The sequence below is a fragment of the Oryctolagus cuniculus genome, chromosome 8 (genome assembly GCF_051225735.1).
Source record: "Oryctolagus cuniculus isolate XC-2025 breed Fujian yellow rabbit chromosome 8, ASM5122573v1, whole genome shotgun sequence".
Lineage (NCBI taxonomy): Eukaryota > Metazoa > Chordata > Mammalia > Lagomorpha > Leporidae > Oryctolagus > Oryctolagus cuniculus.
This window is the reverse complement of record NC_142874.1, coordinates 95028634-95055577: the sequence shown is the minus strand read 5'-3', so window position 1 is coordinate 95055577 and position 26944 is coordinate 95028634. Positions and strand designations below refer to the sequence as shown.

The 26944-nt window shown below is 37.2% G+C and overlaps 1 protein-coding gene across 2 annotated transcripts in view; it reads right to left on the bottom strand.

Moving 5' to 3' along the window:
* Window positions 1-426: 426 nt before the first annotated feature.
* The window catches only part of DNAJB14 (DnaJ heat shock protein family (Hsp40) member B14), a 56699-nt gene continuing 30181 nt past the window's right edge, over window positions 427-26944 (bottom strand). For both annotated transcript variants that reach the window (XM_008267567.5, XM_002716953.6), the window contains 6 exons: window positions 24730-24875; window positions 11099-11284; window positions 9173-9264; window positions 8253-8362; window positions 7253-7425; window positions 427-5277 (listed from right to left, as the gene is read on the bottom strand). In XM_008267567.5, coding sequence (XP_008265789.1) covers window positions 5153-5277; window positions 7253-7425; window positions 8253-8362; window positions 9173-9264; window positions 11099-11284; window positions 24730-24875 — 832 coding nt within the window. In that variant the 3' untranslated portion in view covers window positions 427-5152. The remainder of the gene's footprint in view (window positions 5278-7252; window positions 7426-8252; window positions 8363-9172; window positions 9265-11098; window positions 11285-24729; window positions 24876-26944) is intronic.

Below are 26944 nucleotides of genomic sequence, written 5' to 3'. Positions count from 1 at the left end.
ATTCTCTCATCTAGCCTTGATTGGTTTTGCTATAATCATACAAGTTTGTTTTCACTTCCATAAAGTTTTTATGACTTTACCAACTCAGTACACTCTGCTTGAATTGTTTCCCTAGTGTTCATCTCATGCCTACTTAATTGCATCTTTTGGGTTTTAGCTTAAAGCCAGTTTCTCATAGCAAGTTTACCTGAACCTCCCACAACCACTTACCTTCCAGAAACACACTCTCATATAGACCTTGTCATTTTGTCACATTTATCACAATTATAACTATTCACATTTATTTTATTTTTTTGCTAAATATAAACTCCATAAGGGTCTGTCTTGTTCAAAGATGAATTCCCAATACCACGTTCACCTACCTGTTCAGTAGGCATTTACACATACATGGGCACATTAGGAGTATAAAACATGATAAAACAAATCTTTTACTGTGAGAACAGACCTTCTTTTTTATTAATATTTTGAGATAAACTACAGAGACTGAAAGACAAAAATTTGTCATAAATCATTCAGTAGAACATTCATTAAAAAAATCAAATGCATTTTCTTTAACAGAGTTCTCACACAGAAAATTTTATTTTATAAGTCTGATGTAACATTAAATATTTTACAAATCAGACATTCCATTTTAAACCTAACTGTATAATCTTGAATGCAGTGTCAACAAATAAAATAAGATTTCCTTTACCAGTTTCACTTTATTTAAGTTACACAAGGCTTCCATTAAAATTCCATCGCACCTGGAAAATTACCTGTAGCTTTTTAAAACACATAAACTTAAATGAAAATAGTCTTATGTAGCAATCTAAAATCTAAACACAAAAATAAGACAAAGAATAGGTAAGAAGCATTTCTTAATACAAATGAGTTACAAAAGATTATGTGAATTTTTTCTTCTCATCTACGGTCATCTAATTCAAAAATAATTTTGAAACTGATTAAAATAATCCAATCTCAATTAAAATATTATTTTAATGCTGCTTGCTCTAAAATGTTACAGTAGGGCCTCAGCTGAAAATGTTTTGAATCTTGTGCTGGAGTGAATGAGACTTGCTCACAATCATGCCAAGTGTCATCTGGTTATGCAGTTACTAGACATCTTGGCAACTGGTCAACCCAATTTTTAAGAATAACTTTCAAAACTAAGCCATTTCAAGAAACACTTCTTACCTCTCTATATTTCCAGATTGCCAGGTATTGAAAGATACACTTAAAGTATGACCCTTAGAATAGGAATCTCTGCATTAAAACATGAAAAAAGATCAACAGAAAGAATTCACACCAATGAATTCTGTGGACTGATTTTCAATGTTAGAAGTAATCCACTGCTAATGGAAGCCCTGCTCTGTGCAAACTTAGTGTGGTATATATTAAACAATCACACATTTGAGGTATTAGCTGGAAAAAATATAAATATATACACTTATACACAGACACATCGACAAGATATTCACAAATCTATTGGCCCCAACACCAGCAAATAATCAAATTAAAGGAAAAGGAATCACATACCAACAGGAAAAAAGTTATACATAGGGAATTTACAAAAACTGTGGTTACATAATCCTTAATATAAGGAGTATGTTTTGAATTGAATGTTTTGAGGAAAAATATTTCCATTTATATGAAAGTATCTATTTAATAGTAAAGAAACCAGAAAGAAACCTTGCCTGCCAAATTATGAAACAGTGTGCAAGAATTCTTTGGAAAGCCTCATTCTATCCATTTTCTCCTTGTAAGTGAAAATTAGAATTTAAGAAAATCTGGAAATTGACAGACTACTTTCTTTTTCACTGTTGTACAGAGAACTTTATGGATTATAACTAGGCAGTACTCCAACACAGCTAAGAGACAAGATTTTTCAGCTATTTAGTGAAGACTGAAATTCAGATTTATTTTTCATTTTCAACAGTTTTTTTCTGCTCAGATAAGAAACAAAGATTATGAATTCCCTTTCAGTTTGCTTCATTCAGTATAAGGAAGGACAGCAATACAGGTAGCACAGAATTCAACCTTCATAGGGAAGCTACATAACTGCATAATTCTTCTCTTTTGCATTTGATCCTTTGTCATAATACTTGCTAACTGGAAAGATGGCTCATTTGGTCCTCAGGCCAACATCAAGGAAGAGTTCACTGCCTTATCACAGGTGGGAGATTTACTGTTTTAATGAAATATATGGGAATGCATTAGGTAACTAGAGTGTGTCATAGGTTAATAACAACTGTACTTTAAAATATTACAGATCAACTAAGCAAAAGCAAATAATAGTGTCTCTAACTACATTACACACTAGTGTAGCAGAAGATTTAACAGAAAGGAAAACTAAGCATAAACACTGCAATTAACATAAAGGGCTGGCATTCCACATTCTTGTTCCTGTAAACACCTGAGCTGACACAAAAAGGATGCTAGTTTAATTCAACGGCAAATGCAGGCCTTAAGGACTTTGCTCTTAGTTTCTACTGCAGTTTTGTAAATCACAAATGAACAAATTTATCTAGGCATTCAATGCAATGTTTCCAAAATATATTATTTTCTCTTTAATTTTTAGATAAGATTATAACCTGAAATTTCATATGGTTGAAAACCCAACTTTTTATTTCATCAAAATAAATTCTGAAACTAACCTATGACTAGCACCAATCTGGGAACTAAAGAATCAAAAGAACCAGAAAAAAAGGTACTTATTTCTGCCTACCCATTGTGTATGTGTATGTGTGTGTGTGCGTGTGTGTGTGCATGTGTACGCATGCACAAAGAAATAAACATGGAAAACATTAATGAATAACTGCTGCCAAGCTCCTAAAATACCAATTAGAAACACTAGTAAACTAAATTCAAGGACTGAGGGCTTTTGGATGGTGAGTAAAATGATCAAATGAAATTGCAAAGCAACTGTAACTAAAAATAAGATGGCAAAACATTGAGATTTTTATTATAAAAGAGGAGCAAACAAGAAAATCTGATGTCTCAAAATATCTAAGGTCTTGTTACTTTGTAAAATTAACCCAAAATTCTAAGATATTTAGTGGGCCTTTATGCCATGTTAAGGACAACATTAAGGATCCTATCTTTATTTGCAAATTTTTTACTTATGTGACTTAAAATATCAGGCAATCATCATTTCCCAAAATTGTTGGAAATTTTACTATATCAAACATTTCCCCTAACATTTTATGAAATGTAATGGAATGCAACAACGCAACTGAAATACTGTGAAAAAGCCATGGATGACTTCATGATAATCAATTTTACTTAATTTGATAACTTCATCTATCCCTTGAAATCCAGGATTTAAAGGAAAAGAATCAGTCAACAGGAGGGTTTAGTTCACAGAAGTTATCAACCACAATAGTGTAAATTTCCCATTAAACTGGAAAAATAAAGGTGAAATTTTTTCATTTAAACTTTTATAAAATTTCTGATACACATGAATTTGCAAAAAGTTAATTAGAACGCTATGAACTTATTTAAAAAAAACTATTCTACAGGCTCAAGAAAATATTTTAAATTGTATTTTAAGTACTGCTTTTTTTCCTCCCAACAAAAGGTCACATTGTCTAATAGCAAATAGGACAATGTGTTATTTAGTTTAACCTGCTAACTCAATAAGGCATTTCTAATGATTGACCCAGAAAAGGGGATATAATAGAATATTTTTAAGAGAAGGTGATTTTAGTGACTTGATTCAACACTTGACATAAATCAATTATACTCAGAAAAAGATCTTTAAACAAAGGAACAGAAAGACAGTCTATCTACTATTCTCTCCCTCACCAAAAAGCAACCAAAGATAGGATCATGTTCCATTAACTGAAGCATAATCATTAAAGTATTACAAATGCTAAACACAAAAGAATAGAAATCACATAGTTTCATACCCAGTAAACAGGCACCAACACTTCAATTTCCAGCTGTTTGTTTTTTTCTAATTCATATTATGGATTTAATTACAAAGAGCTTATTCCTATAGGATTAATTGAGTGACTCAATGGTGAATAGATTTTTAGCTCAGAAGTTTTTATGGATGACTTGCTATAAGTCACTATTCTACCTTACCTGCTGCTGTATTTCTGCTCACTGGCGCATGTGGCCAAACAGATCATGCTCTGACCAAGTAAGTGTACTATAATCTACTTAATAAGTTTAGGAGTTGGCAATAGGGTTAAAAGGCACAAAGCTGTATTTCAGTAGTAATTTCTCTTATTATTTATTTGCAGAAGAACCCATTTACTTTTGGATTCTGCTTAAATGGTTATTATGAAGTTGCAAATTTCCATGGGAGAAAAATTAGGTGGGTTCTCTTTTTCATAAATTTTAGCAGCCTTTAAAGACATATAAATGAACATTCAGGGGATTTTTAGTTACTAGATTTGCAAATGGCATAACTGCAATGTACTATGAAGACCCTTTTAGTTTATTATTTATAGCCATTTCCTCATATTTTCTTTAAAATCTATCGGTAAAGCATTTCTTTTTTATGCATGGCTCAGCAATTCATAAAACTAAACAGCAAACTGATACTCTACACCAGTTCATTTATCTCAATATATATTTTGGAATATAATGGCATTATTAAAAATATCATTCCCTCTAAGCTGATAATGCTATAAGATTTTACACAAAGTTAAACGGTTTCTTTTTCTTTTTGGAAAAGTGTCATTGTTCAAACTCCACATATTCAACACACAACAAGAAAAATGTAATTTGTTGTATAACTCTGTTCCATCAACTTAAACTTTGTCTCATGGAGCCAAACAATAAAAGAATTTAAATACAAAAGCAGTAACTTGTATGTACACAAAATGATCATTCTATAAATATTTATTATGACATGGGAGAAAATAATCACTAAAACTGGAAATTACTACAGGTATGGTAATCCTTTCTTGAGACATTTTTAGTTAGGAATCATATAGGCTTTTAAGATGAAAATAATTGCAGAAGCATAACTAAAATATTAATTTTAGTTTTCAGTTCTTACTATTTAAAGGCGCCGTTAGGTCATATACTGTCCAAGATTTCAGGAACCAACTATTGAGTTTTTTTAATATCCAATGTTTTTCTTCAGTTTTCATGATGAAACTAAACTTGCTTACAGAAAAAAAGAAAGAGTACACGAAAAGGTATAAACAGAAACTCCAGTTCATCCGCCTTTATAAAGACTGGTGAGTCGCTCCAATTCTTTGCAGTTGTCCATGCTCAAGGCATCTGCTTTCTTTCGAAGTCGATCATCACGGTATACTTTTGCTGCATATTGCATATCTGTTTCTGTTAAAGAAAAATATTTTGCTATTAAATAAAAATTTATGTCGCCACTTGCTTACACTTAAATGTTTCGAAGGAGAGCTTCAATATATTTCTACTACCTTTAAAAAAATCAATGTACTACTCCTAAAAGCCATTTTAGTAGAAAACCTTTTCTTTAAATGAAAACTTTCCCTAAAGCCTAGCTTGTAAAATAAACACAGAAAAGAAGTAAGAATAGGATCTTGTGAACTCATGTCAGAAAGTTTTCCCTCCACTAGTCCTCAGTGATCTAAAAACCACTGTTTTAAAGCATCACTTGACTTCTTTTACCTGAAAATATCACACACTATTAAATACTACTAGTGGTTATATTTGCTGTGGATTATTTCTTTTTGTTAAGGTTGCAGATTATCTGAAGATGTAAGTATAAAAATTTAAAATCTTGTCCTCAGTTTATGTGAATTAAAAATATATAATAGTATTAATGAAGAAACTAGAAAATGCTTCATATAATCATAATAGCAGTATTCAGCCAATAAGCACTTCTTAGGTTTCCTTCAGTGTGCAGATAACACAATGATAAACACATGGCTACACATCAAAATTCCGCAGGAAGAACTCCTTGTTTTTTCCTGTTACTCTCAGCCATGCCACTAATTATTAACATTTCTCAAGGGTGGGAGCACTCAGAGAAGATGCAAAATAAAAAGGAAAAAAAATCAGTTACTTTATAGGAAACAGTAATCAAAGAAAAGAACCTCTGCATTAGACTGGACCACATTCAAAATGTGCAGGAAGAATGTAGGATTGTATCTGCAATGGTCTCCAGAAACAATTTTTATTTAAAAGAAAAAAACTGGGCTTGGATGAGCACTTCAAGTAATATTACTCTACACCTTTTATTTATAAATAATGCAGCTACAAAATCTACTTGAGGGTGTGTGTTGTAGCAGTTAAGAAAACACTTGGGATGCCTGCATCCCATACTGCAGTGCTCGCATTCAGGTCCTGGCTCTGCTCCCAACTCCAGCTTCCTGCAATGCACACTCTGGGAGGTAGCAGCTGATAGCTCAAGTAGTTGGGTCAGTATCATCCATGGGGGAGCCTGGACTTTGTTCCCAGCTCCTGGCTCCAGCCTGGCACAGCTTCAGCTGTTGTGGTCATTTGGGGAGTGAACCAGCAGTTGGGAGACAGCAACAATAACACACGTATTTATTAAGTTCTTATGATGTGCCAACTACCAATTTAAGCAACATGTATATAAAACATATTACAGCTGTTCTTTGGTACCTATGGCGGACTGGTTTCAGGACCCTCTTTGGATATCAAAATCCATGAATGCTCATGTACCTTAAACAAATTGGTATATGTAACCTACACAAATCACCTTATATACTTTAAATCATCTCTCCATTACTTATATAATGAAATATAAATATAATACGAATAGTAAATAGTTGTTATATTGTATTATTTAGGGAATAATGCCAACGAAAACACACATGTTCAGTACAAATACAATCTGTTTTTTTTTATTCAAGTACTTTTTTAAGCGTTTTAAAAATTTTTTATTTTTTTCCCAAAGAAACTTTTAATTTAAGGAATATAAATTTTATGCATTTCATAACTACAACTTTAGGAATATAGTGATTCTTCCCACCATATCTGCTCTCCTACCCACACTCCCACCCCTCCTCCTCCTCCTTCTCCCATTCCCAGACCCATTCTCCACTAAGATCCATTTTCAATTAACTTTATACACAGATGACCAACTCTATACTAAGTAAAGAGTTCAACAATCTTCAAATACTTTTAGTCTAAGATTGGATAAATCACAGATGGGGCACTCGCAGACACAGAGGGCCAACTCTGTATTTCTCATTTAATATATGCTTTCAATTATGTACCAGAGTAATCCTTTTCCTTAAGTAGGAAAATCTACAGTAACCAAAGACTACGAAAAGGTTTTAAAAAGTTAAACATCTGATAAACTTACTTTGCTGTCTTTCTTTCCAGCAATTATTTCGAATATTAGTCACATAATCTTCTTCCACATTTTTTTCTACTTTTTGTAATAACATTCCTTTATATTCATTTTTAAAGTCCTTGTTGACATAATAAACAACACCCAAGTTTTCTGTCCGCATTTTAATAGTTTGACCTGACCCACTGAAACAAAGAATAATTATTATTTTAATTAAAACTGGACATTCTAATATTCTACTCCAAACCAAACTATTAAGTTAATATTGGTAATAATCTATTTATACTCTCTTAAATTGCCTAAAACCATAATTTCATGTCATTGAAAAAATCCCACATTTTTAATATACTATGTTCTTAAGAGTTTTCTCAATTTTTAGTTATTAAAATTTTGGTTATTTAGAAGAAATGGTAATTTCTGTTTTAGATTCATCTGTTAATACTGTAAAATCACTGACAAAATGATTTTGCAAAGTTTCTTTTATGTTCATTGTATTGCAATAAAATTTAGAATGGATGTTGTTTTGAATTTCCCATATGTCTTGAGCTTTTATATAAAGTATATGTTGGGAAAATACTTCATAACAAAAAAGTATTATTTACTTTCATTTAATAGATATCTCAAAAAATAAAAGAGCAAATTCATTTCCCCCTTTACAACACAAATCTTTGCAAGATCAATCAGTACTTCTTTCGTCTTTAAAGAATTTTTGTCTTTTAAAGTACTTTTTATCTTTAATGTCAACACATTATCTACCACATAAAATTTTTACCAATTTAATTAATATGTAACTCCTGTCTTTATCCATAGTAGAACAGAAATTTAAACCAGCATAATACAAATTTATCACTTAAATAGATATTTTAAAAATTAGAAAGCATTTTTTTAAATTTGGTATACTTGTAGTAATAAACTTGGCATCTAAAAGCTGAAAAGAACATAAAGCCCTTAAGGAAGTTAGATAAGAGACAGCAACAATTCATTTTCATAAAATTTCACTTTAACTACTTACGTTCTGGGATATAAGGAATAAGGAGGATTAGAGATCATCAATTGGCTTAATAATGACACGAGGATCAATACAATTATGGGCATCAGCTGGATAAACACAGAAAAACCTCCCTATAAAAAAATCATCAAAGAATAACAAATTGTAAACTAACTGTTGTTGTCAATAATCCAACAGTTGTCATGCATTTTTGGAGGTAGAAATGACATTTAAGATCACCAACTTCACTGCTTTCAAATCTGCCCGATTATACTAATCCCCTGGGGTTATTCTTAAAACTACAACCTTCCAGGCATCACCAGTTTCTGGTTTGAAAATCACTGGTGTACTGTGATCTTGTTTTATAGGTGAAGTCTCGTCTCTCTATTTCTCATACACACATAGTGACTTATCAATATGCTGCAGGTTGCAAAACTATTTTTACCTTGGCTCTGAGGGTAAAAGACGGGAGCTGATGAGTGGCAGAGCAGGAGCCCAGGCCTTTTAATTTCTAGTCTAGTGTTCTTTCCATTTACCTTTCTGCTTCATGTAATTAACTGCTATAGGCAATTAGGTACAACTGTAGTAGAACAAGGAAAGTTATTTCCAATTTAAGTTTTTCAGTGTATTAATTCTAATTTCTATAGGGCCAACAGTAAAAAATTTACTGTCAAAACATGCACAGCACAGGTGTATCTTCATTAGAAAGACAGAATACCAAATCTGTAGCGGTCATACTGCCCAATCACCTCCCAACCCTGACCTCTGTCCCCGTCCCTATCATACCCCTAAGGGATTTTCTAGTCTCTATTGAATGCCCCTGGTGAAAGAAAACTCATTATTTCTTAAAATAACTTGCTCTATTTTTAGGCAGTTCTAATAGCTTTTCCTGAGCTGAAATTTGCCATTTTTTTTTGTGACTTCTAATCATGTCATAAACATACATCTCCTCGCTCTTCTCGTTCCCGTCTACTGTGTCGATGCTGATGTTGATGGCTATAACCAGCTCGTCCATTTGAAAATGAATGTACACTACCTAGAAGATTAAAAGCAAGGTTAAATTAGGGATAACAATTATGTTCAGAAAAATTACACTTTTTTTAAACATTACTTAAGTAATGCATGTTTGAGTACTGAACGTTCACTGCCCTCTTGTCTTCTAACTGAAGGGTTTCTTCCCAGACTTTGCCTTTTGTAAAGTAAGACAGAGGTTTCTTCTTTATGAAAACTTGAGTTAAAGTTCCTCACTAACACAGCACATGTAGAGGACTTCTGTTGTCCTTGTTGTTACAAACCTTGGATCCTTACTCTGAAACTTTGCCTTTGGCATTTATCAGTGAATCACAAACATCTCTATAAATCAAAAGATAGTACTCCAGTTCACTTTTTAGAAACTAGTACATAATATAGGATAGGTGGATCACAGTGTATTCAAATATTCTCTTGCTGATGGACATTCCAGTTGTTTTCAAATAATATGACCAATCAGAATGGCTACCACTGATAAACTATATTATAACTAGAAAAAATAAATGTAAATCACCTATTAGCAGAAAATTCACTATTGCCTGAAAGTTTTCTAACTACTACATTTTCATAAAAATTACTAGTTTTAATAATTTTTCTGTAAGAGATAATTATGTATGCTAATAGGCCAGAACACAGGTTATTAGTTAATTAATTCATATTTATACATCCTCCCTTCTTTAAGGGTACTTTGCAAAAATATCTTATTAATGAAAACAATCTTTCTCACTAACAATCAGAAAGGGGTTCCAATGCCAAATTGCGTCACTATGTTCATAAAAATTCTCTTAATTTTTGAATGACATGTTTAATTCCATACAACAAATAAATGCTATAAATAAGGCTGGATCTATAATTTTAACTACCTTAGAGTACCTACTCTCTCTTTTTTTTGACAGGCAGAGTTAGACAGTGAGAGAGAGAGAGACAGAGAGAAAGAGCTTCCTTCCGTTGGTTCACCCCCCAAATGGCCGCCGTGGCCAGTGCGCTGCGCCGGTCTAAAGGAGTGCTTCCTCCTGGTCTCCCATGCAGCTGGCAGGACCCAAGCACTTGGGTCATCCTCCACTGCCTTCCCGGGCCACAGCAGAGAGCTGGACTGGAAGAGGAGCAACCAGAATAGAATCGGCGCCCCGACCGGGACTAGAACTGGGTGTCGGCACCACAGGCGGAGGATTAGCCTACTGAGCTGTGGCGCCGGCTGAGTACCTACTCTCAAAGAAAACTAATTTCTACACAAAAAAACCAACAGAAAATTTAAATAGAGTTCAATACTACTTATGTTGGTACTATAAGGTCTATTCATTTACCAGTACCAATTCAATTTTTATTTTACTTTGATAGCCTAGTGCAGTTAATTCCTTCTACCTTAACATAGATAAATAAAAACACTTTATAGATAACCTATCAATCAGCCTTTCTACTATTTCAGTGGAAATACAGAGGAAGACCTCCACATAAATTCAAATCAATCATCTATAATGCTACAAGTAAAATATCTACAAAGATCCCCACAGAACCAAAGAGAAATAGTCATCCAAGGAAGAGGACACTCCAGTATTTATAACAGCACTTACTTAAGACATTGTCACTGGATTTCCTGCTTACATGATCTTTCTTTATACAAAGAATATCTGTATTTTTATTTTTTATTAAAATGTTTCAGGAAAAAGGCAAGCTATGGTCAAAGTAATAGCCCTAACATTTTCTATGGTCATAAAAAAAATCACAGAATCATTAACTCCACAAGAAATGCAGGGAAGGTAGATTAATCTCTAAACAGCACAACAGGAGGAAAGAACCTCTAGCTTCATAAAATATAATACTGATAATTAACATTGAAGTACCTGAAGGAAATCCACCACCAAAAAATATATTAAACAAGTCCTCTGGAGTTATGTCTGCTTCACAGCCTCTGTGAAAATTAAATCTGCCATTGTTTTGATGATTACAAGCTTGTTCTTCATTGCCTGTGAGGTCATACTGTTTTCGTTTTTCTGGATTGCTTAAAACAGCGTAAGCATTTCCAATCTCTGAAAAAGTAATAAGTAAAAGTTGGTAAACAAAAGTTTTTATATTATAAAGCATTGTACCATATAAAAGACACTGTAATGTTAAAAAATTGAAATTATAACAATAATTTCTTTTAAATATATACATAGTCTGCAATTACACATATTATTTCTCAATGTTTAATATTAGGCAAATCTCCTTATTACCTTGGAAATAAATGACTAACTTTTTTTTATAAGATTTATTTATTTAAAAGTCAGAGTTACACAGAGAGAGGTGAGGCAGAGAGAGAGAGAGAAAAAAAGAGAGAGAGAGAGAAGGAGAGAGAGAAGTCTTCCATCCAATGGTTCACTTCCCAATTGGCCGCAATGGCCAGAGCTGTGCCGATCCAAAGCCAGGAGCCAGGAGCATCTTCTGGGTCTCCCACGCGGGTGCGGGGGCCCAAGGACTTGGGCCATCCTCTGCTGCCCTCCCAGGCCATAGCAGAGAGTTAGATCGGAAGTAGAGCAGCCAGGTCTCGAACTGGCTCCCATATGGGATGCCGATGCTTCAAGCCAGGGCGTTAACCCCCTGAGCCACAGTCATAGCGCTGGCCCTTAACTTTTCTTAATATTGTGTTGCATTCCCTAAAATCTTACCTCTTTCGTTTTGAGTACCCCGATCTTGTCATTTGTCAAGGCCATTCAAATCAGTAACAGCAGCAGTATCTACCTTTTTTTTTTGGACAGGCAAGAGTTAGACAGTGAGAGAGAGAGAAAGTATCTACCATTTTAAAAAAAGATTGATTGATTAAGTTTGAAAGGCAGAGTTACAGAGAGCAAAAGACAGAGAAACAGCAAGAAATCTTCCATCTGCTGGTTCACTCCCTAAATGGCTCCAGTGTAAGGCTGTGCCAGGCCAAAGCCAGAAGCCTGGAACTTCATGCATGGATGGCAGGGACCCAAGCACTTGAGACATCTTCTGCTGCTTTCTCAGGAGCATTGGCAGGGAGCTGGGTGGTAAATGGAGCAACTGGGACTCAAACCAGCACTCATATGACATGCCAGGATCACAAGTGGCAGCTTAACCTGCTGTACCACAATGCTGGCCCCAGTATATATTGTCTTATTATTATCTTATCTTATATTGTCTCTTAATTGGCAGGCTCTGCATCCAATACCTTATTTTTATTATTTTTTAAAAGATTTATTTATTTATTTGAAAGACAAAGTTATAGAAGGAGGAGCAGAGGAAAGAGAGATCTTCCATCCACTGGTTCACTCCCGAAATGACCTCAACAGCCAGGCCTGGGCCAGGTGCAACGAGCTTCATTCCAGTCTCCCAGGTGGGTGCTGGGGCCCAAGTACTTGGGCCATTTTCACTGCTTTCCCAGGCACATTAGCAGATAGCTAGACCAAAAGTAGAGCAGCCAGGACTTGAACTGGCGTTCATATGGGATGGTGGAATTGCAGGCGGTGGCTTTATCCATTATGCAACAGCCCTGGCTTTATCCACTGTGCTAGTGAGCCAGTCTGTATCTTTTAACTGGAGAGTTAAGGCCATTTACATTCAAGGTGACTATTGATAAGTAATGACTTGGCCTTGCCATTTTTCCATAAATATTCCTATTGTTTACTTTGGATTTCCTTTGTACTTTTACTGGGAGATTTTCTTCCTTTACTTTCTTTCGTAGTGATGATCATGTTTCTGTGTTTCTATGTGCAGCACATCCTTAAGCATCTTTTGCAGAGCTGGTCAGGTGGTGACAAATTCTTTCAATTTCTGTTTGTTATGGAAGGTCCTTTTTCACCTTCATTCATAAATGAGAGCTTTGCAGGGTACAGGATTCTGAGTTGACAGTTTTTTTCTCTTAAGACTTGGAATATATCTCTCTCCATTTTCTCCTAGCCTGTAGGGTTTCTGATGAGAAGACAGCTGTGAGTCTAATTGCAGATCCTCTGAAAATAATCTGGCGTTTCTCTTGTGCACATTTTAGAATCTTTTTTTGTTTGTTTGTTTTACTGTGGAGAGTTTGACTATAATGTGTCATGGTGAAGATCTTTTCTGGTCACGTCTATTAGGAATTCTATGTGTTTCCTGTACTTGGATGTCCCTTTCTTTTTCCAAATTAGGGAAGTTTTCTGTAATTATTTCTATACTGATATATTTTTAAAGATTTATTTATTTATTTGAAATGCAGAGTTACAGAGAGAGAGAGAGAGATCTTCCATCTGCTGGTTCACTCCCCAAATGGTCACATGGGCCGGTAGCCAGGAGCTTCTTCTGGGTTTCCCATGTGGGTGGGAGGGGTCCAAGAACTTCGGTCATCTTCCACTGCTTTCCCAGGACCATTAGCAGGGATGTGGATTGGAAAGGGAGCAGCTGGGACTTAATTGGCATCTATATGGGATGCTGGCATGCAGGTGGTGGCTTAACCTGCTCTACCACAGTGCCAACCCCCTATAGTGATATTCTTACTTCTGATACCATTTCTGATAATAGTCATTTTGTCAGTTTTATTTATGGAAACAACTTTGTTTTACTGATTTCTAATATTGTTATTTTTTTTCAACTTTATTGATTTCTCCTTTCTTGAGCTTGCTTTGGTTTCTTTACTTTTCTTTACCTAAGTTTATGAGGTAGAAACTGACATTTGATCTGAAACTCTTCCTCTTTTCTCATGTCATTCAGTGTTAGGTATCCCCTTAGAATTGTTTTATCTGTTCTTTACAAATTTTGGCATATTATCATTTATATGCATTTAAAATTTCTGTTCAGACCCCCTCTTTGACACATCGATTATTTAGAAATGTGTTGTTCAGTTTCCAAGTAATCAGACATTTTCCTTATTACCCTTCTGTTACTCCTACTTTGTTTCACTGTGGTGAGAAAATACATTCATATAATTTAGGCATTTTAAATGAGTGGAGATGGTTTATTTTATGGCAGAGAATGTACTCTACCTTGTATGTTCTATGAACACTTGAAAAGAATTTGCTGTTTTCTATGGTTGGAGTATTTTATAAATATTGATTATATTTTGTTGGGTGATGAAGGTATTTAGTTCTTCTATATTCTTGCTGATCTTCTATTTGTCTATTCTACCAACTTCTGACAGAGAGATGAAGTCTTTAACAGTGAATTTATCTATTTCTTTTTCCAGTTCTATCAGATTTTGCTTTACACATTTATATCATTATGTCTTCTTGGCAGATTGACCCATATACAGACATTCTGAAAATTGTTTCCTCTAAAGTCTTAATATTAATAAAGCAACTCCTGCTTTCTTTTGGTTAATATTTGTTGAATATATCTTTTGGTAACCCCTTTACTTTCAGCTATGATATCAATGAAGTTATATTCTTAAAGACAACATAGGAAAATCATGTTTTTTTCAGTTCACTCTGCCAATCTGCCTTTTAAGTATTTTGATCATTTATATTTAAGGTAATCATTGGTAAATTAAGGAATATGTCAATGTTTTTTTCTGTTTACTCTGATTTCTTTTACTCAACTTCCTGTGACTTATTTGGACAATTTTTTTAGAATTCAATTTTGACTCATCTGTAGTGCTGAGTATATTCTTTGAATATATTTTTAGTGATTGTTCCAGATATTATCCCAGCTTGCTGGTGTTTCATTTTACTAGCTCAAGTAAGTGCAGAATTTATATCTCCTTTTACTTCTCCTTATCCTCCATATCCTTACATATTTTCTCTACGTACATTTAGAACTCTCTCAGACAATGTCATAAAATTTTGGCTTCAAATATGAAATATAAATTAGAAACTCGAGAGGCAAAGCATATTGTATTTATCCACACTCATATTTACCATAGATCTTAGTCCATTCAGATTAAAACATAAACTGAGTAGCTAAACAGGAATTTACTTCTGATGGTTCTAGAGGCTGGTATCAAGGTATCAAGAGATTCAATGGCTGGTGAAGGCCTGTTTCTGCTTCACAGATGATGCCTTGTAGCTTTTGGGTCTTTACAGTGTGGAATCACCTTCCAAAGATTCCACCTCACTTAATACCATCGTGTTGGTGATTTAGGTTTCAACATCCAAATTGCAGAGGTATTCAAACTAGACCACAGCACCACACACTTTCTCACCTCTTGGTATTTCAAAAGTCCTTCTTTTATCACTATATTTTGTTTACAGAACTTCCTTTAGCTGTACTTTTAGTGTATGTCTGTCTGCTTTATCTTATTTTTCCTTCAACTCAAAATGTCTTCACTCCAGGAGGATATTTTTGCTTAATACAGTATTGTTACTTGACAGATCCTTTATTGTTGTTCTCTAATTAATTCATTTATTTATTTGAGAGGCAGAGAAACAGAGAGGAGAGACAGAGACAAAGAGAATTTTCCATCTGCTGGTTCAACCCCCAAATGGCCACAACAGCCAGGGTTGGGCCAGGCTGAAGTCAAGAGCTCCATCTGGTGACCCATGTGGATGGCAGGGGACCAAGCACTTGGACCATCATCTGTGTCGCTCCCCGTCTTCGTGGAGGAACGACACAGCACCCTGCGTTGTTCTTTTGTCTGCTTGGCCCTTCCCGGGTTTGCTGCTGGTTCTTCCCGGGTTGGCTACCGACCCTTCCACCTCCGTGGAAGGGCGGTTCCCCCTAGCCACTTTCCCCACTTCCGTGGGGGAGCGGCACACCGCTGGCCGGCTCTCTCGGGGGCTGCACAGGTGTTCCTTCAGATAGATGTTCCTGGTGCATGTTGTCTCTCTCCTCCTTTATAGTCCTCTTCCACCAATCCCAACTCTGCTACCCACACGCCAAGCGCGCTGCTCTCCTCCAATCAGGAGCAGGTCCTACAGTTTATTGGTTGAACTGGAGGCAGCTGTGTAGAAGCTGTTTCTCCCTTCTCAGCGCCATATTGTGGGAGAGCAGATGTATAGAATAAGTCTTAATTCCAGTAACTTAGTCTAGTCCGGGTTGCTCCCCACAATCTGTTGCCTTCCCAGGTACATTGGCAGGGAGATGCATGGCAAGTGGAGCAGTTGGAACTCTAACTGGCACTCAGATATAGGATTCCAGCAGCACATCCACTACTGTACCACAACGCTGGCTCCTGACAGGTCATTTGATTTCTGTACTTGAACAATGAGCCACTCTCTTCTGGCTTCCATGGCTTCTGAAGTGAATTCTGTCATTAGAACTGTTTCTTCCTTATAGGCACAGTGTCATTTTTCTTTTGCTGTTTTCAGGACTTAGTCTTTGTATTTTGTTTTTCGAAGTTTGACTGTGATCTATGTTTATATGGGTTTCTATGGGTTTATCTGCTTGGGGCTCATTCAGCTTCTCAAATTTATGGGTTTATATCTTTTGTCAAATTTGGGGAATTTTCTATCTTTAGTTTTTGAGTACTTTTTCAGCTCTGCCCTATATCTCCCTTCCTTCCAAAACTCCAATAACTTGAATGTTAGATCTTCTGTTATAATCCCATCTGTCTCTGAGGCTATTTTTCTATTTTCTTTTTTAAAAAAATATATTTATTTTATTTGAAAGTCAGAGTTACACAGAGAGAAGGAGAGGCAGAGAGAGAGAGGTCTTCCATCTGTTGGTTCACTCCCAAATTGGCCACACCGGCTGGAACTGCGCTGATCTGAAGCCAGGAGCCAGGAGCTTCTTCCTGGTCTCCCACGTGGCTGCAGGGACCCAAGGACTTGGGCCATCTTCTACTGCTTTCCCAGGCCATAGCAGAGAGCTGGATCAGAAGTGGAGCAGCTGGGACTAGAACTGGCACCCATATGGGATGCCGGCACTGCAGGTGGCGGCTTTACATGCTACGCCACAGTGCCGGACCCTATTTTTCTATTTTCTAGCTCACCAAGTCTTTCCTCTGTCTTACATCCAGTTTATTCCATTCATTGATAGTTTTATTTCAGCTTTGTATTTTTTAGTTGTAAAATTTCCATTTTGTTCTTTATAACTTTTATTTTTTTGATTTCTATTTCTTTGCTGAGATTCTTTGTTTCAAGAATGTTTGTAATTGTTCCTTGAAACACTTATATGATGGTCACTTTAAAATCTTGCCAGGAGGACCAGCACTGTGGCACACACAGCAGGTTAAACCTCCACCTGTGGTGCTGGCATCCCATATGGGTGCCAGTTTGTGTCCTGGCTGCTCCTCTTATGATCCAGTTCTCTGTTACGACTGGGGCAGCAATGGCCCAAGTGACTGGGCCCTGAACCCACTTGGGAGACTTGGAAGAAGCTCCTGGCTCCTGGCTTTGGATCAGCCTAGCAACGGCTGTTGCTGCCATTTGGGGGAGTGAATCAGCAGATGGAAGACCTTTCTCTATGTGTGTGTGTGTGTGTGTCTCTCTCTCTCTCTCCTCCTTTGTCCGTAACTCTACCTCTCAAATAAATATTTTTTTTTTTTTTTTTAAATCTTGCCAGGGAACAACTGTGGCACAGAGGATTAAGCCACTGCCTGGGATGCCTGCATCCCTTAGCAGAATGTTCATTCAGTTTGAGTCCCAGCCACATGGTGCTTGTGATCCAGCATCCTGAAACAGAGCCTGGGAGCCAATGGACGATAGGCCAAGGACTTGGGTTCTCATTACCCACATGGGAGGCCCGGATGAAGTTCCTGGCTCCTGGCTTTGGCCTAGGCACGAGAAGTAACACAGCAGATGAAAGAACTCAATCCCTCCATCTCTCTCTGTCATTTTGCCTTTAAAATAAATAAACAGGGGCTAGTGTTGTGGTATGGCAGGTAAAGCTGCCACCTCTGATGCTGGCATCCCATATGAGCTGGTTCAAATCCTGGCTGTCACTTCTGTTCCAGTTCCCTGCTAACCCATCTGGGAAAGCAGTGGATGACGGCCCATATGTTTCTACCCAGGTAGAAGATGTGGATGGAGTTCCTGGCTCCTGGCTTTAGGACACTATAGCCATCTGGGTAGTGAACCAGCAGACATTAGATTTCTCCCTCTCTCTCCCTCTCTAACTTTGCCTTTCAAATAAATAAAATATATCTTTAAAATAAAATCTGATAGGCAATTCTAACTTCTCTGTCATATTCACTGAGCATCTATGATCAACTTTCTTACTTAGCTTGAGGTTTTCCTAGTTCTGGGAAGGCCAATTGACTCTCAAACGAAGCCTGGTCATTTTGTTCACTATCCTACGAGGCTCCGGGTTTTAATTGTCCTCCTCTAGCACCACTCCAGCAGAGTTGGGGGTACAGCACCTCATCACTCCCATGCGGGAACAGTTGTCCAGAGCTCCTCCTTGGGCCTCTGATGACACCAATGGAGGGAGGGTTCCCACTACTGCTGGGTGGAGCTAGAGTTCCCACTCCTTATCAGGTCACCACTTCAGTGTTTCTGGCAAGGAGGACAAGGGATGCCTTGGAACCATTCACCATGTGACTTACTGATACTGAGAAAACTGGAGTGTGTTACCTATGAATGGTAGTGAAAGTCCTAACTCTCTTCTGGGCCCCCTTTGACATCACTTCAGAGGATCAGAGAATGGCTGCCTTCTTACTACCAGATGAAGACGGAAGCCCAGGCTCCCCTGTGAGCCCCACTAACACCACGAGGAAGAGTAGGAGGAGAAGACAGGAGAGACCCTTTCTTACCACCAGGCATGAATGAAGATCCAAGCTCCCTACTCACAGAAGAGAGGTTAGAACATCTCATTATAGCACGGAGAACGTGGTAGTCTAGCCCTCCAACTCAGCCTTTGCTGACATGGGCTGGGGTGGGGCAAGTTTTCTCTACAGTCACTTGGCTTTAGTAGAGTGGCTATCATTTTCCCATTATTTTTAGGCTGTTCCTTTCCCAGTCATGTGGTTAGAGGCACCAGGTTTTTCTTGAGGCTTTTCTGTCTATGCCCACTGGTGCTTTGTGGTTGCCTTTTCCTCCAGCACCCAATCTGACATGTATGAGTCAAAAAACAAAAATACAAAAACCAAGCAACTCACGGCCTTTTCTAATTTTTTCCATCTTTCAGAGCCTTCCCATGTTTATTTGTTTTATATATAATGTTCAGCATTTTCAGATTTACTTGGTAGGAAAAACAGAGAAAAGTGTCTTTATTTGAGCTGCCTGAAAGTAGAAGTCTTCACTGACTTTTAAATCACCTGCCTCACTCTCATTTTCAAGTTTTTGCCATCCTCCTTCTTCTTATATCATATTCATCTCTTGAGAAAACTCTTAATTTGCACCTATTATATGAAGGCATCCCCAATTACTCTCATCGTAATGCTACTTCATCTTTCTGATTTTTTCTGTATTCTGTTTTGGTATTTAATTATTGTCAGTCCTCTGGGAAATCCTGGGTAAATCAATCTCTCTGAGTCTCAATTTTTGTATCGTAAAATTAGGATGATACTTGTCCCTTGACTACTTCACAAGACTTTTAAAAGAATTAAACAAGCAAACAATAATGGAAAAGTATAAAATGCCCATCAAATGTTTGGAATAACATATTACAAATGTCCTGTGTGAGACTTGTATTCCCTTTATGAATCATAAATTCTTTGAGGAAAAGGGTATCTCATATTTTCTCACTATATATTTCTCTATAAAAACTAGCCCAAAGGGTAGGTTTAACTTCTTTGTTCTCAGGGATAAATTCCAGTTGCTAATATTGAATCACCAAGCCTAACACAAGCAGTAGCACTTGACTGATTATTATTTAGCAAGCAAACAAATACACAGCTATACCTTCCTGTTATTACATTCATGTATATTTAAATATGCACTGTTATTACTCAAACAGTCTCTGAAATCCATGGGACTCTTTAAAGATTATGTAGACATCAATGTCATAGAGAAGGAAGGGGATCTATGTCATCAGATTATTTTTCTTAAAATTGTGTTTACACAGTTTGTACAAGTCACTCTAAATGTAAATAAAATATTCCCTGCTTTGGGAAACTTACAATCCTAGCTGGAAAGACAAAACAGCCACTCTCCTTAAGAGCAATCATTTATTTTTAAACCTTTACAAAACATACAAATGAAAACATCTCTAATTTAATACCCTAAATCAATTATCTCTACTTTTTCTATTCCTGGAGAAAACAAAAAGCAAGTGGTTTCCATTTTCTGTTAAAAATGTTCAGTAAGTATATAACAATTAATTTATCTATACTTTAACTTTTTATATAAAAAATACTGTCTTGGCTTGTAGATAAATAGCTTAGTATTCCAAAAAGAGAAATTAAAATCTACTGGTTAAAAATAAGATGATTCAGAAGGTAATAAAAAGATTCTGAGTGCTAAAGGAATGAAACTTGCCATTTCTATATGATGACATTAGCTACAATATTTTTGAATTAACAAAGTATCTGTGGATTACAAGTTGGGTTTTCCATGCAGTTTCTACCCAGTTTAAAATTGATTCATCAACCAATTTCCTGTATTCTGATCCTCTTAGGGACTAATGAATTGGCATTCTAATTTACAGATAAACTCTTAGATATGGGATAATCTGAGCTTCACCCCTAGAGATAAATCACCTCCCAGCATGTTGGTAAGCACTAGGATTCTAGTTTTGCGGAGCACAGCATTGTACCATAGCAAAATGCAACCACCTTTAAGGGTCTGGCTGGCTTCCTAGTGTGACAATTATGTAGCTCCTGTCTTCAAAGTGGTGTAGAAATACAGGTATATACATCTAGTGCTATTCCAAGGCAATAATGCTAATGTAACAACAATAGAGAAGTGGAAGAAAGTAGTTTAACATTCTTCACAATAATGAAGAATACTGAAATCATCTAAGCAGATCACAAACATGCATATAACTCATGCCCAAAATTTTTAAAAAAAATTTTTATAATACCAAAAATTTTAAGATACAAGATATTTACAGGCCTCTGTAAAACTGACCAAGAGGAGAAACCCCATAAAATGGTTGGTTGCAGTTGTGTAGAAGTTAAGGGCTATGGCAAAGATATTAAGATTTCAAGATAGATTCTGTAGAAGAACTACATACAATGAATGTGGATATAAACCCATTTTCCCCTGGCCTGTTCCCAGAGCAGAGTGCAAAGATGAGGAGCTATTTCTCACTTCACCAACAAACTGAACCCCACATTTTGTCTTCCCTAGAAAATCTGGGCATTGGCCCATGGGGTTCTCCTTCTCTACAGCAAGCTTCCCCACGGTGGGAGAGGGGGCGAGCGAGCTTTTAACTCATAGTAGGAACTTTTAACTTTTGGTGAAACAAGGCCTAATAAAAGATTTCAGTTAACTTTCCCTGGTGACCTGTGCCTGCATATGTGAAAAACATTTTGTATTTATGGGCATTTAAAATTCCTTGTAGAAATTAGGCCCCACTCTTTCCCTGCCACCACCGAGTCATGGGGAGGCAGAGGCCCGGATGCACACAAGATTTGGCTTCACCCATAACCCACTGCCATGGCTGAGGAAGGCATTGCTGCTGGAAGTGTAATGGACGTTAATACTGCTTTACAAGAGGTACTGAAGACCGACCTCGTCCACACGCCCCAGCACGTGGAATTCATGAAGCTGCCAGAGCTCTAGGCAAGCACCAAGCCCATGTTTGTGTGCTTGCATCTGTGATGAGCCTATGTATGTCAAGTTGGTGGAGGCCCTTTGTACTGAACACCGAATCAACCTATTAAGGTTGATGACAACAAGAGACTTGGGGAATGGCAGGCCTCTGTATAACTGACCGAGAGGAGAAATCCTCTACAGTGACTTGTTGTAGCTGTGCAGAAGTTAAGGACTGGCTGGTGCCACGGCTCAATAGGCTAATCCTCCGCCTGCAGCGCTGGCACACCGGGTTCTAGTCCTGGTCGGGGCGCCAGATTCTGTCCCGGTTGCCCCTCTTCCAGGCCAGCTCTCTGCTGTGGCCCAGGAGTGCAGTGAAGGATGGTCCAAGTGCTTGGGCCCTGCACCCACATGGGAGACCAGGAGAAGCACCTGGCTCCTGGCTTTGGATCAGTGTGATGCGCTGGCCGCAGCACGCCGGCCTTGGTGGCCATTGGAGGATGAATCAACAGCAAAAGGAAGACCTTTCTCTCTGTCTCTTTCTCTCTCACTGTCCACTCTATCAAAAAAATTAAATTAAATAAAAAAAAAAAGAGTCACTAGCCAAGGATGTCATAGAAGAATATTTAAAATATTTCAAGAAATGAACAAATAAAAAGTTGGTGCACACACAGACACAAAGAAATTAGGCTCCAGCAACAAAACAAATTAAACAGATATTAATTCTACTTGAAAACCTATCAGAAATGTCCAACTTTTGTACACTGAATTAGAAATTAAGCTAAGTGCTGTTATCTGTTATTTTTGCTTCATGATGGAAGGTATCATTTGGAAGACAGAAAATAATTGCACTGTTTTCTGGATACATTCTTCAGGTAATGAACTTACAGAAATGTGTTTTGTAAGCTAGTGTTTTTGAATAAAGTAACTTTTTTTTTTGTATTTTCAAGATGCCATTTTTAATTTAAGAAAACAATTAAAAACACTGTTACTGTCAGAGTAATATTTTACTTTCACCAGCACCTCTTTGACAGCTGCTTTTACTGCAATATATTAATAAATTCCAAATGTATTTTCTTTGGTGACTTTCTTCTAGAAATAAAATTGTTTTAAAAACAATTTTAACACTATTTTTATGAAAGAATAACTGAGTCATGTATCTTTTCAGAATATTTAAAAAAATCAATACTCCCATCTCTTAATCTCAGCATTTTACTATAAACATTTAATACTGGTCCTATGAATACCAAATCCACAAGAACAAACTACCAGTTTAAGCATTTTACTACAAATAGAAACGTTAACTATTACAAATAAGTGGCATATAACAAAACATGAACAAAGAAAATCAGTTCTCTGACATTTATTTATTAAACTGGCAAAAAAATAGAAGAATGTTGAGAAAAAATAAAAATGAATAGCAGACAAAAGGAAAGATAGTAATTTTTTTCAAAAAAATCACATTAGTTATGACTATATATAAAGAACTAAAAAACTGACTAGGTTTAATAAAAACATAAAAACACTGTGGAGATAGCTATTCTAATATCCCAATTCTAGAAGGTCTCTAGTGTCTTAAAAAGTCACAAAAACTAGCCGGCGCCGTGGCTCAATAGGCTAATCCTCCACCTAGCGGCGCCGGCACACCGGGTTCTAGTCCCGGTTGGGGCGCCGGATTCTGTCCCGGTTGCCCCTCTTCCAGGCCAGCTCTCTGCTATGGCCAGGGAGTGCAGTGGAGGATGGCCCAGGTGCTTGGGCCCTGCACCCCATGGGAGACCAGGAAAAGCACCTGGCTCCTGGCTCCTGCCAGGATCAGCGCGGTGCGCCGGCTGCAGCGGCGGCCATTGGAGGGTGAACCAACGGCAAAGGAAGACCTTTCTCTCTCTGTCTCTCTCTCTCACTGTCCACTCTGCCTGTCAAAAAAAAAAAAAAAAAAAAAAAAAAAAAAAAAAAAGTCACAAAAACTCTACTTGGCTTTAAGTTCCTTTAAAACCAGATGACAAAATACACTAGCTGTGCATGTAAAATCATCACCCTACTTATCATAAACTACAATACATGTATGGGTACCTAGAAAAGTTACTTAGGACTGGGTCAAAGCTGGCATGTCACCTTTGCTGCAACTGTTTGGCTCTGAGTATAACAAGTTAATAATGAAGACATAAGGAGTTTTGCTGTTAATGCTGGTTTCTTTCTTTCTTTTCTTTTTTTTTTTTTTTTTTTGACAGGCAGAGTGGACAGTGAGAGAGAGAGAGAGACAGAGAGAAAGGTCTTCCTTTGCCGTTGGTTCACCCTCCAATGCCCACCGTGGCCGGCACGCTGCGGCCGGCGCACCGCGCTGATCCGATGGCAGGAGCCAGGTACTTATCCTGGTCTCCCATAGGGTGCAGGGCCCAAGGACTTGGGCCATCCTCCACTGCACTCCCGGGCCATAGCAGAAAGCTGGCCTGGAAGAGGGGCAACCGGGACAGAATCCGGCACCCCGACCGGGACTAGAACCTGGTGTGCCGGCGCTGCAAGGCGGAGGATTAGCCCAGTGAGCCGCGGTGCCGGCCTAATGCTGGTTTCTAAATGTTCCAGTCCAAAAGCAGAATTTAGGGGCAGGCATTGAGGCATAGTGAGTAAAGCTGCCACCCATGATACCGGCATCCCATATGGTAAAGCCACCGGCTAATCCACTTCCAATCAGGCCTGCTAGTGGCCTGGCAAAGGCAGCAGAAGATGGCCCAAGTGTCTGGGCCCCTGCCACCCATGGGAGACCTGGAAGAAGCTCCTAGCTCCTGGCTTTGGCCTGGCCCAGATCCAGCCATTTTAACTATCTGGGGAGAGAACCAGCAAATGGAAGATATCTCTCGCTCTCTCTCTTGTCTCTCCTTCTCTCTCTGTTACTATGAGTTCCAAATAAATAAATCTTGGGGAAAAAAAAAAAGAATATGCTTAAACACAGTAAATTCTAAAAGAGTTTAGAAACATCACTTTAAAAGATTTTACTTTACTTTTAAAGGCATCCGTTGCTCCAGGTGCATGGTTTTTGTCTGGATGAAATTTCAAGGCAAGTTTTCTATAAGCTTTTTTCAAATCTTCATCACCAGCATCTTTCGTAACTCCAAGTACTTCATAGTAATTTTTACATTTGTTTATACTGTAAATAAAAGAATGCATTATAATGTAAATTTCAAGGAAAATCATCACGTAATATGTCTAATTATTAATTTACTAGAATAGTATAAAAATTATCTGGACTATTTTCTCAAATCTAGTAACAGCTTATCCCTTTAAGGGTAAGTCTGTCCATTTTCTTTTTGGGCCATGGATCATTCCTCCAATCTTTTCCCAGTCTAAGGAGAGGAGCCCATGAGACTGTCCTTAGTACAATTTACTACAACCACAGAGAAGTGATGCAAAGTCCACAACAGATGAAGGACAGAGTATAACTGCAATGAAAGGGAAAGAACAACTTTACAGTACTCTTATGTGCATTAAAAAATGCTAAAACTCCTCAAAAGTTTGTCACATTTAAGAATAAATATGCATGATATACCAAAAACTCTGGAATACTACAGATCTAAGCAAGTACCAAAACAACTGTTTAGAACATATAACACAAGTGCAACAGCCTGTGACTTAAATGTCAATCTAAGTTACTTCAGCCCATTTATGCTAAAGAAAATTTACAGGTATTACTCTCCAAAAAGGTAAAAATCTCATAATAAAATATAACATGACACTGAAACATGTCTGCTGTATCTAATTTTTTATGAACACACTCTTAAAGGTTCCTTCTATGGTTTATACTGTAAAGTTAATAGAGATTGAAGCCTGGAATCTTTAAAGTACTAGGAATGGAAAAGAATACTCTGAATGCAGCAGAGAACATTCAGTACTTTTCAATGTCACCATTCTTGTATCACCTATTAATTTGGCTTCACAAAAGCGGTGGTACATTGTCAACATTTTCCAGAGTACTTCTGATTTAGATGTCTTCTGGGAACAGGTGACTTGATGACACAGGTGGGTAACAGATAAAATGACTGAAGGTATAAATGGTCACTGGCAGAAAGGAAATGCAAAGACTGACAAAAGTCTGAGAGAGAGAGAGACTGACTTTGTTTTTACTATTAGCTGTCACAGTGCTTGATCTATAATAGGTTTCTAGTAATATTTTTGGAGTGAATGAATCTTAGCACTCCTTTTATGATGAAAGCATTCATCACTCGTATGAGTTGTAGGGAAAAAAAGAGAGGCATCATGTAAGCTTACAGAAATGTTTTTATGATTACATCAACAAAGACATTAAATGAGCCTTTCTAGTAATAATTATTTCTAGATTTTTTTATTTTAATTTTAAAAATATTGACACAAAGACAATTTTATTTAAAAAATAGGACATTTCCTTTAGTTAGTAATGTTCACTGAACCCTACCTATGCCCAATGTTCTAGGCACTTGAGATACATCAGTAAAACAGAGAACAATACCTGCCTTTGTAAAGACTCACTCTCCTAGGTATGTTTAGAAACTACATGATAAGAAAAAAGAGGGGAAGGCACATTTATAGAACTCCAGTGTGCTAGGCACAGGTCCACACCCTGTGTCTGTGATTCAATATCCATAGCTCATAAATTATTCTATAACTAGCGCATCTGAAAGAAATCCGTCTTGAACTCTTTTAGAGGCAAAATTTGACCTGAACAAATGTGAAGCTACCACAGTCTTCATTTCTCCCATATCAGTTTTTTTGTACGTTTTGCTGCAGAAATTCCACTATTATAGTTATGGGCTGCTGCACCAAACCCTGCTAAGAGGTTATAAAATGTATAATATGTTCTAATACCTAAAGTATGAGGCATTTTAAATACATAAATAAAGAAACGAAAAATTAAGGGGCAAGAGTCTGGTGTCGCAGTCACTGCTTGGGATGCCTGCAGCCCCTATCACAGTGCCTGGCGTGAGACTTGGCTATTCTGCTCTGATGCAGCCTCCTGAGAACGTGCATGCTGGGAGACAGGGGTGATGGCTCAAGTACTCAAGTCCCTGCCATCCTTGTGGGAGACCTGAATGAAGTTCTGGGTGTCTGGCTTTGGCATGGCAAAGCCCTTGGTTGTTTCAGGCATGTAGGGAGTAAACCAGTAGATGAAGATCTGTCTCAGTTTCTCTGAATGTCAAATAAATGAAAATAAATAAACTATGAAGCATTCTGAATTCTAAACTC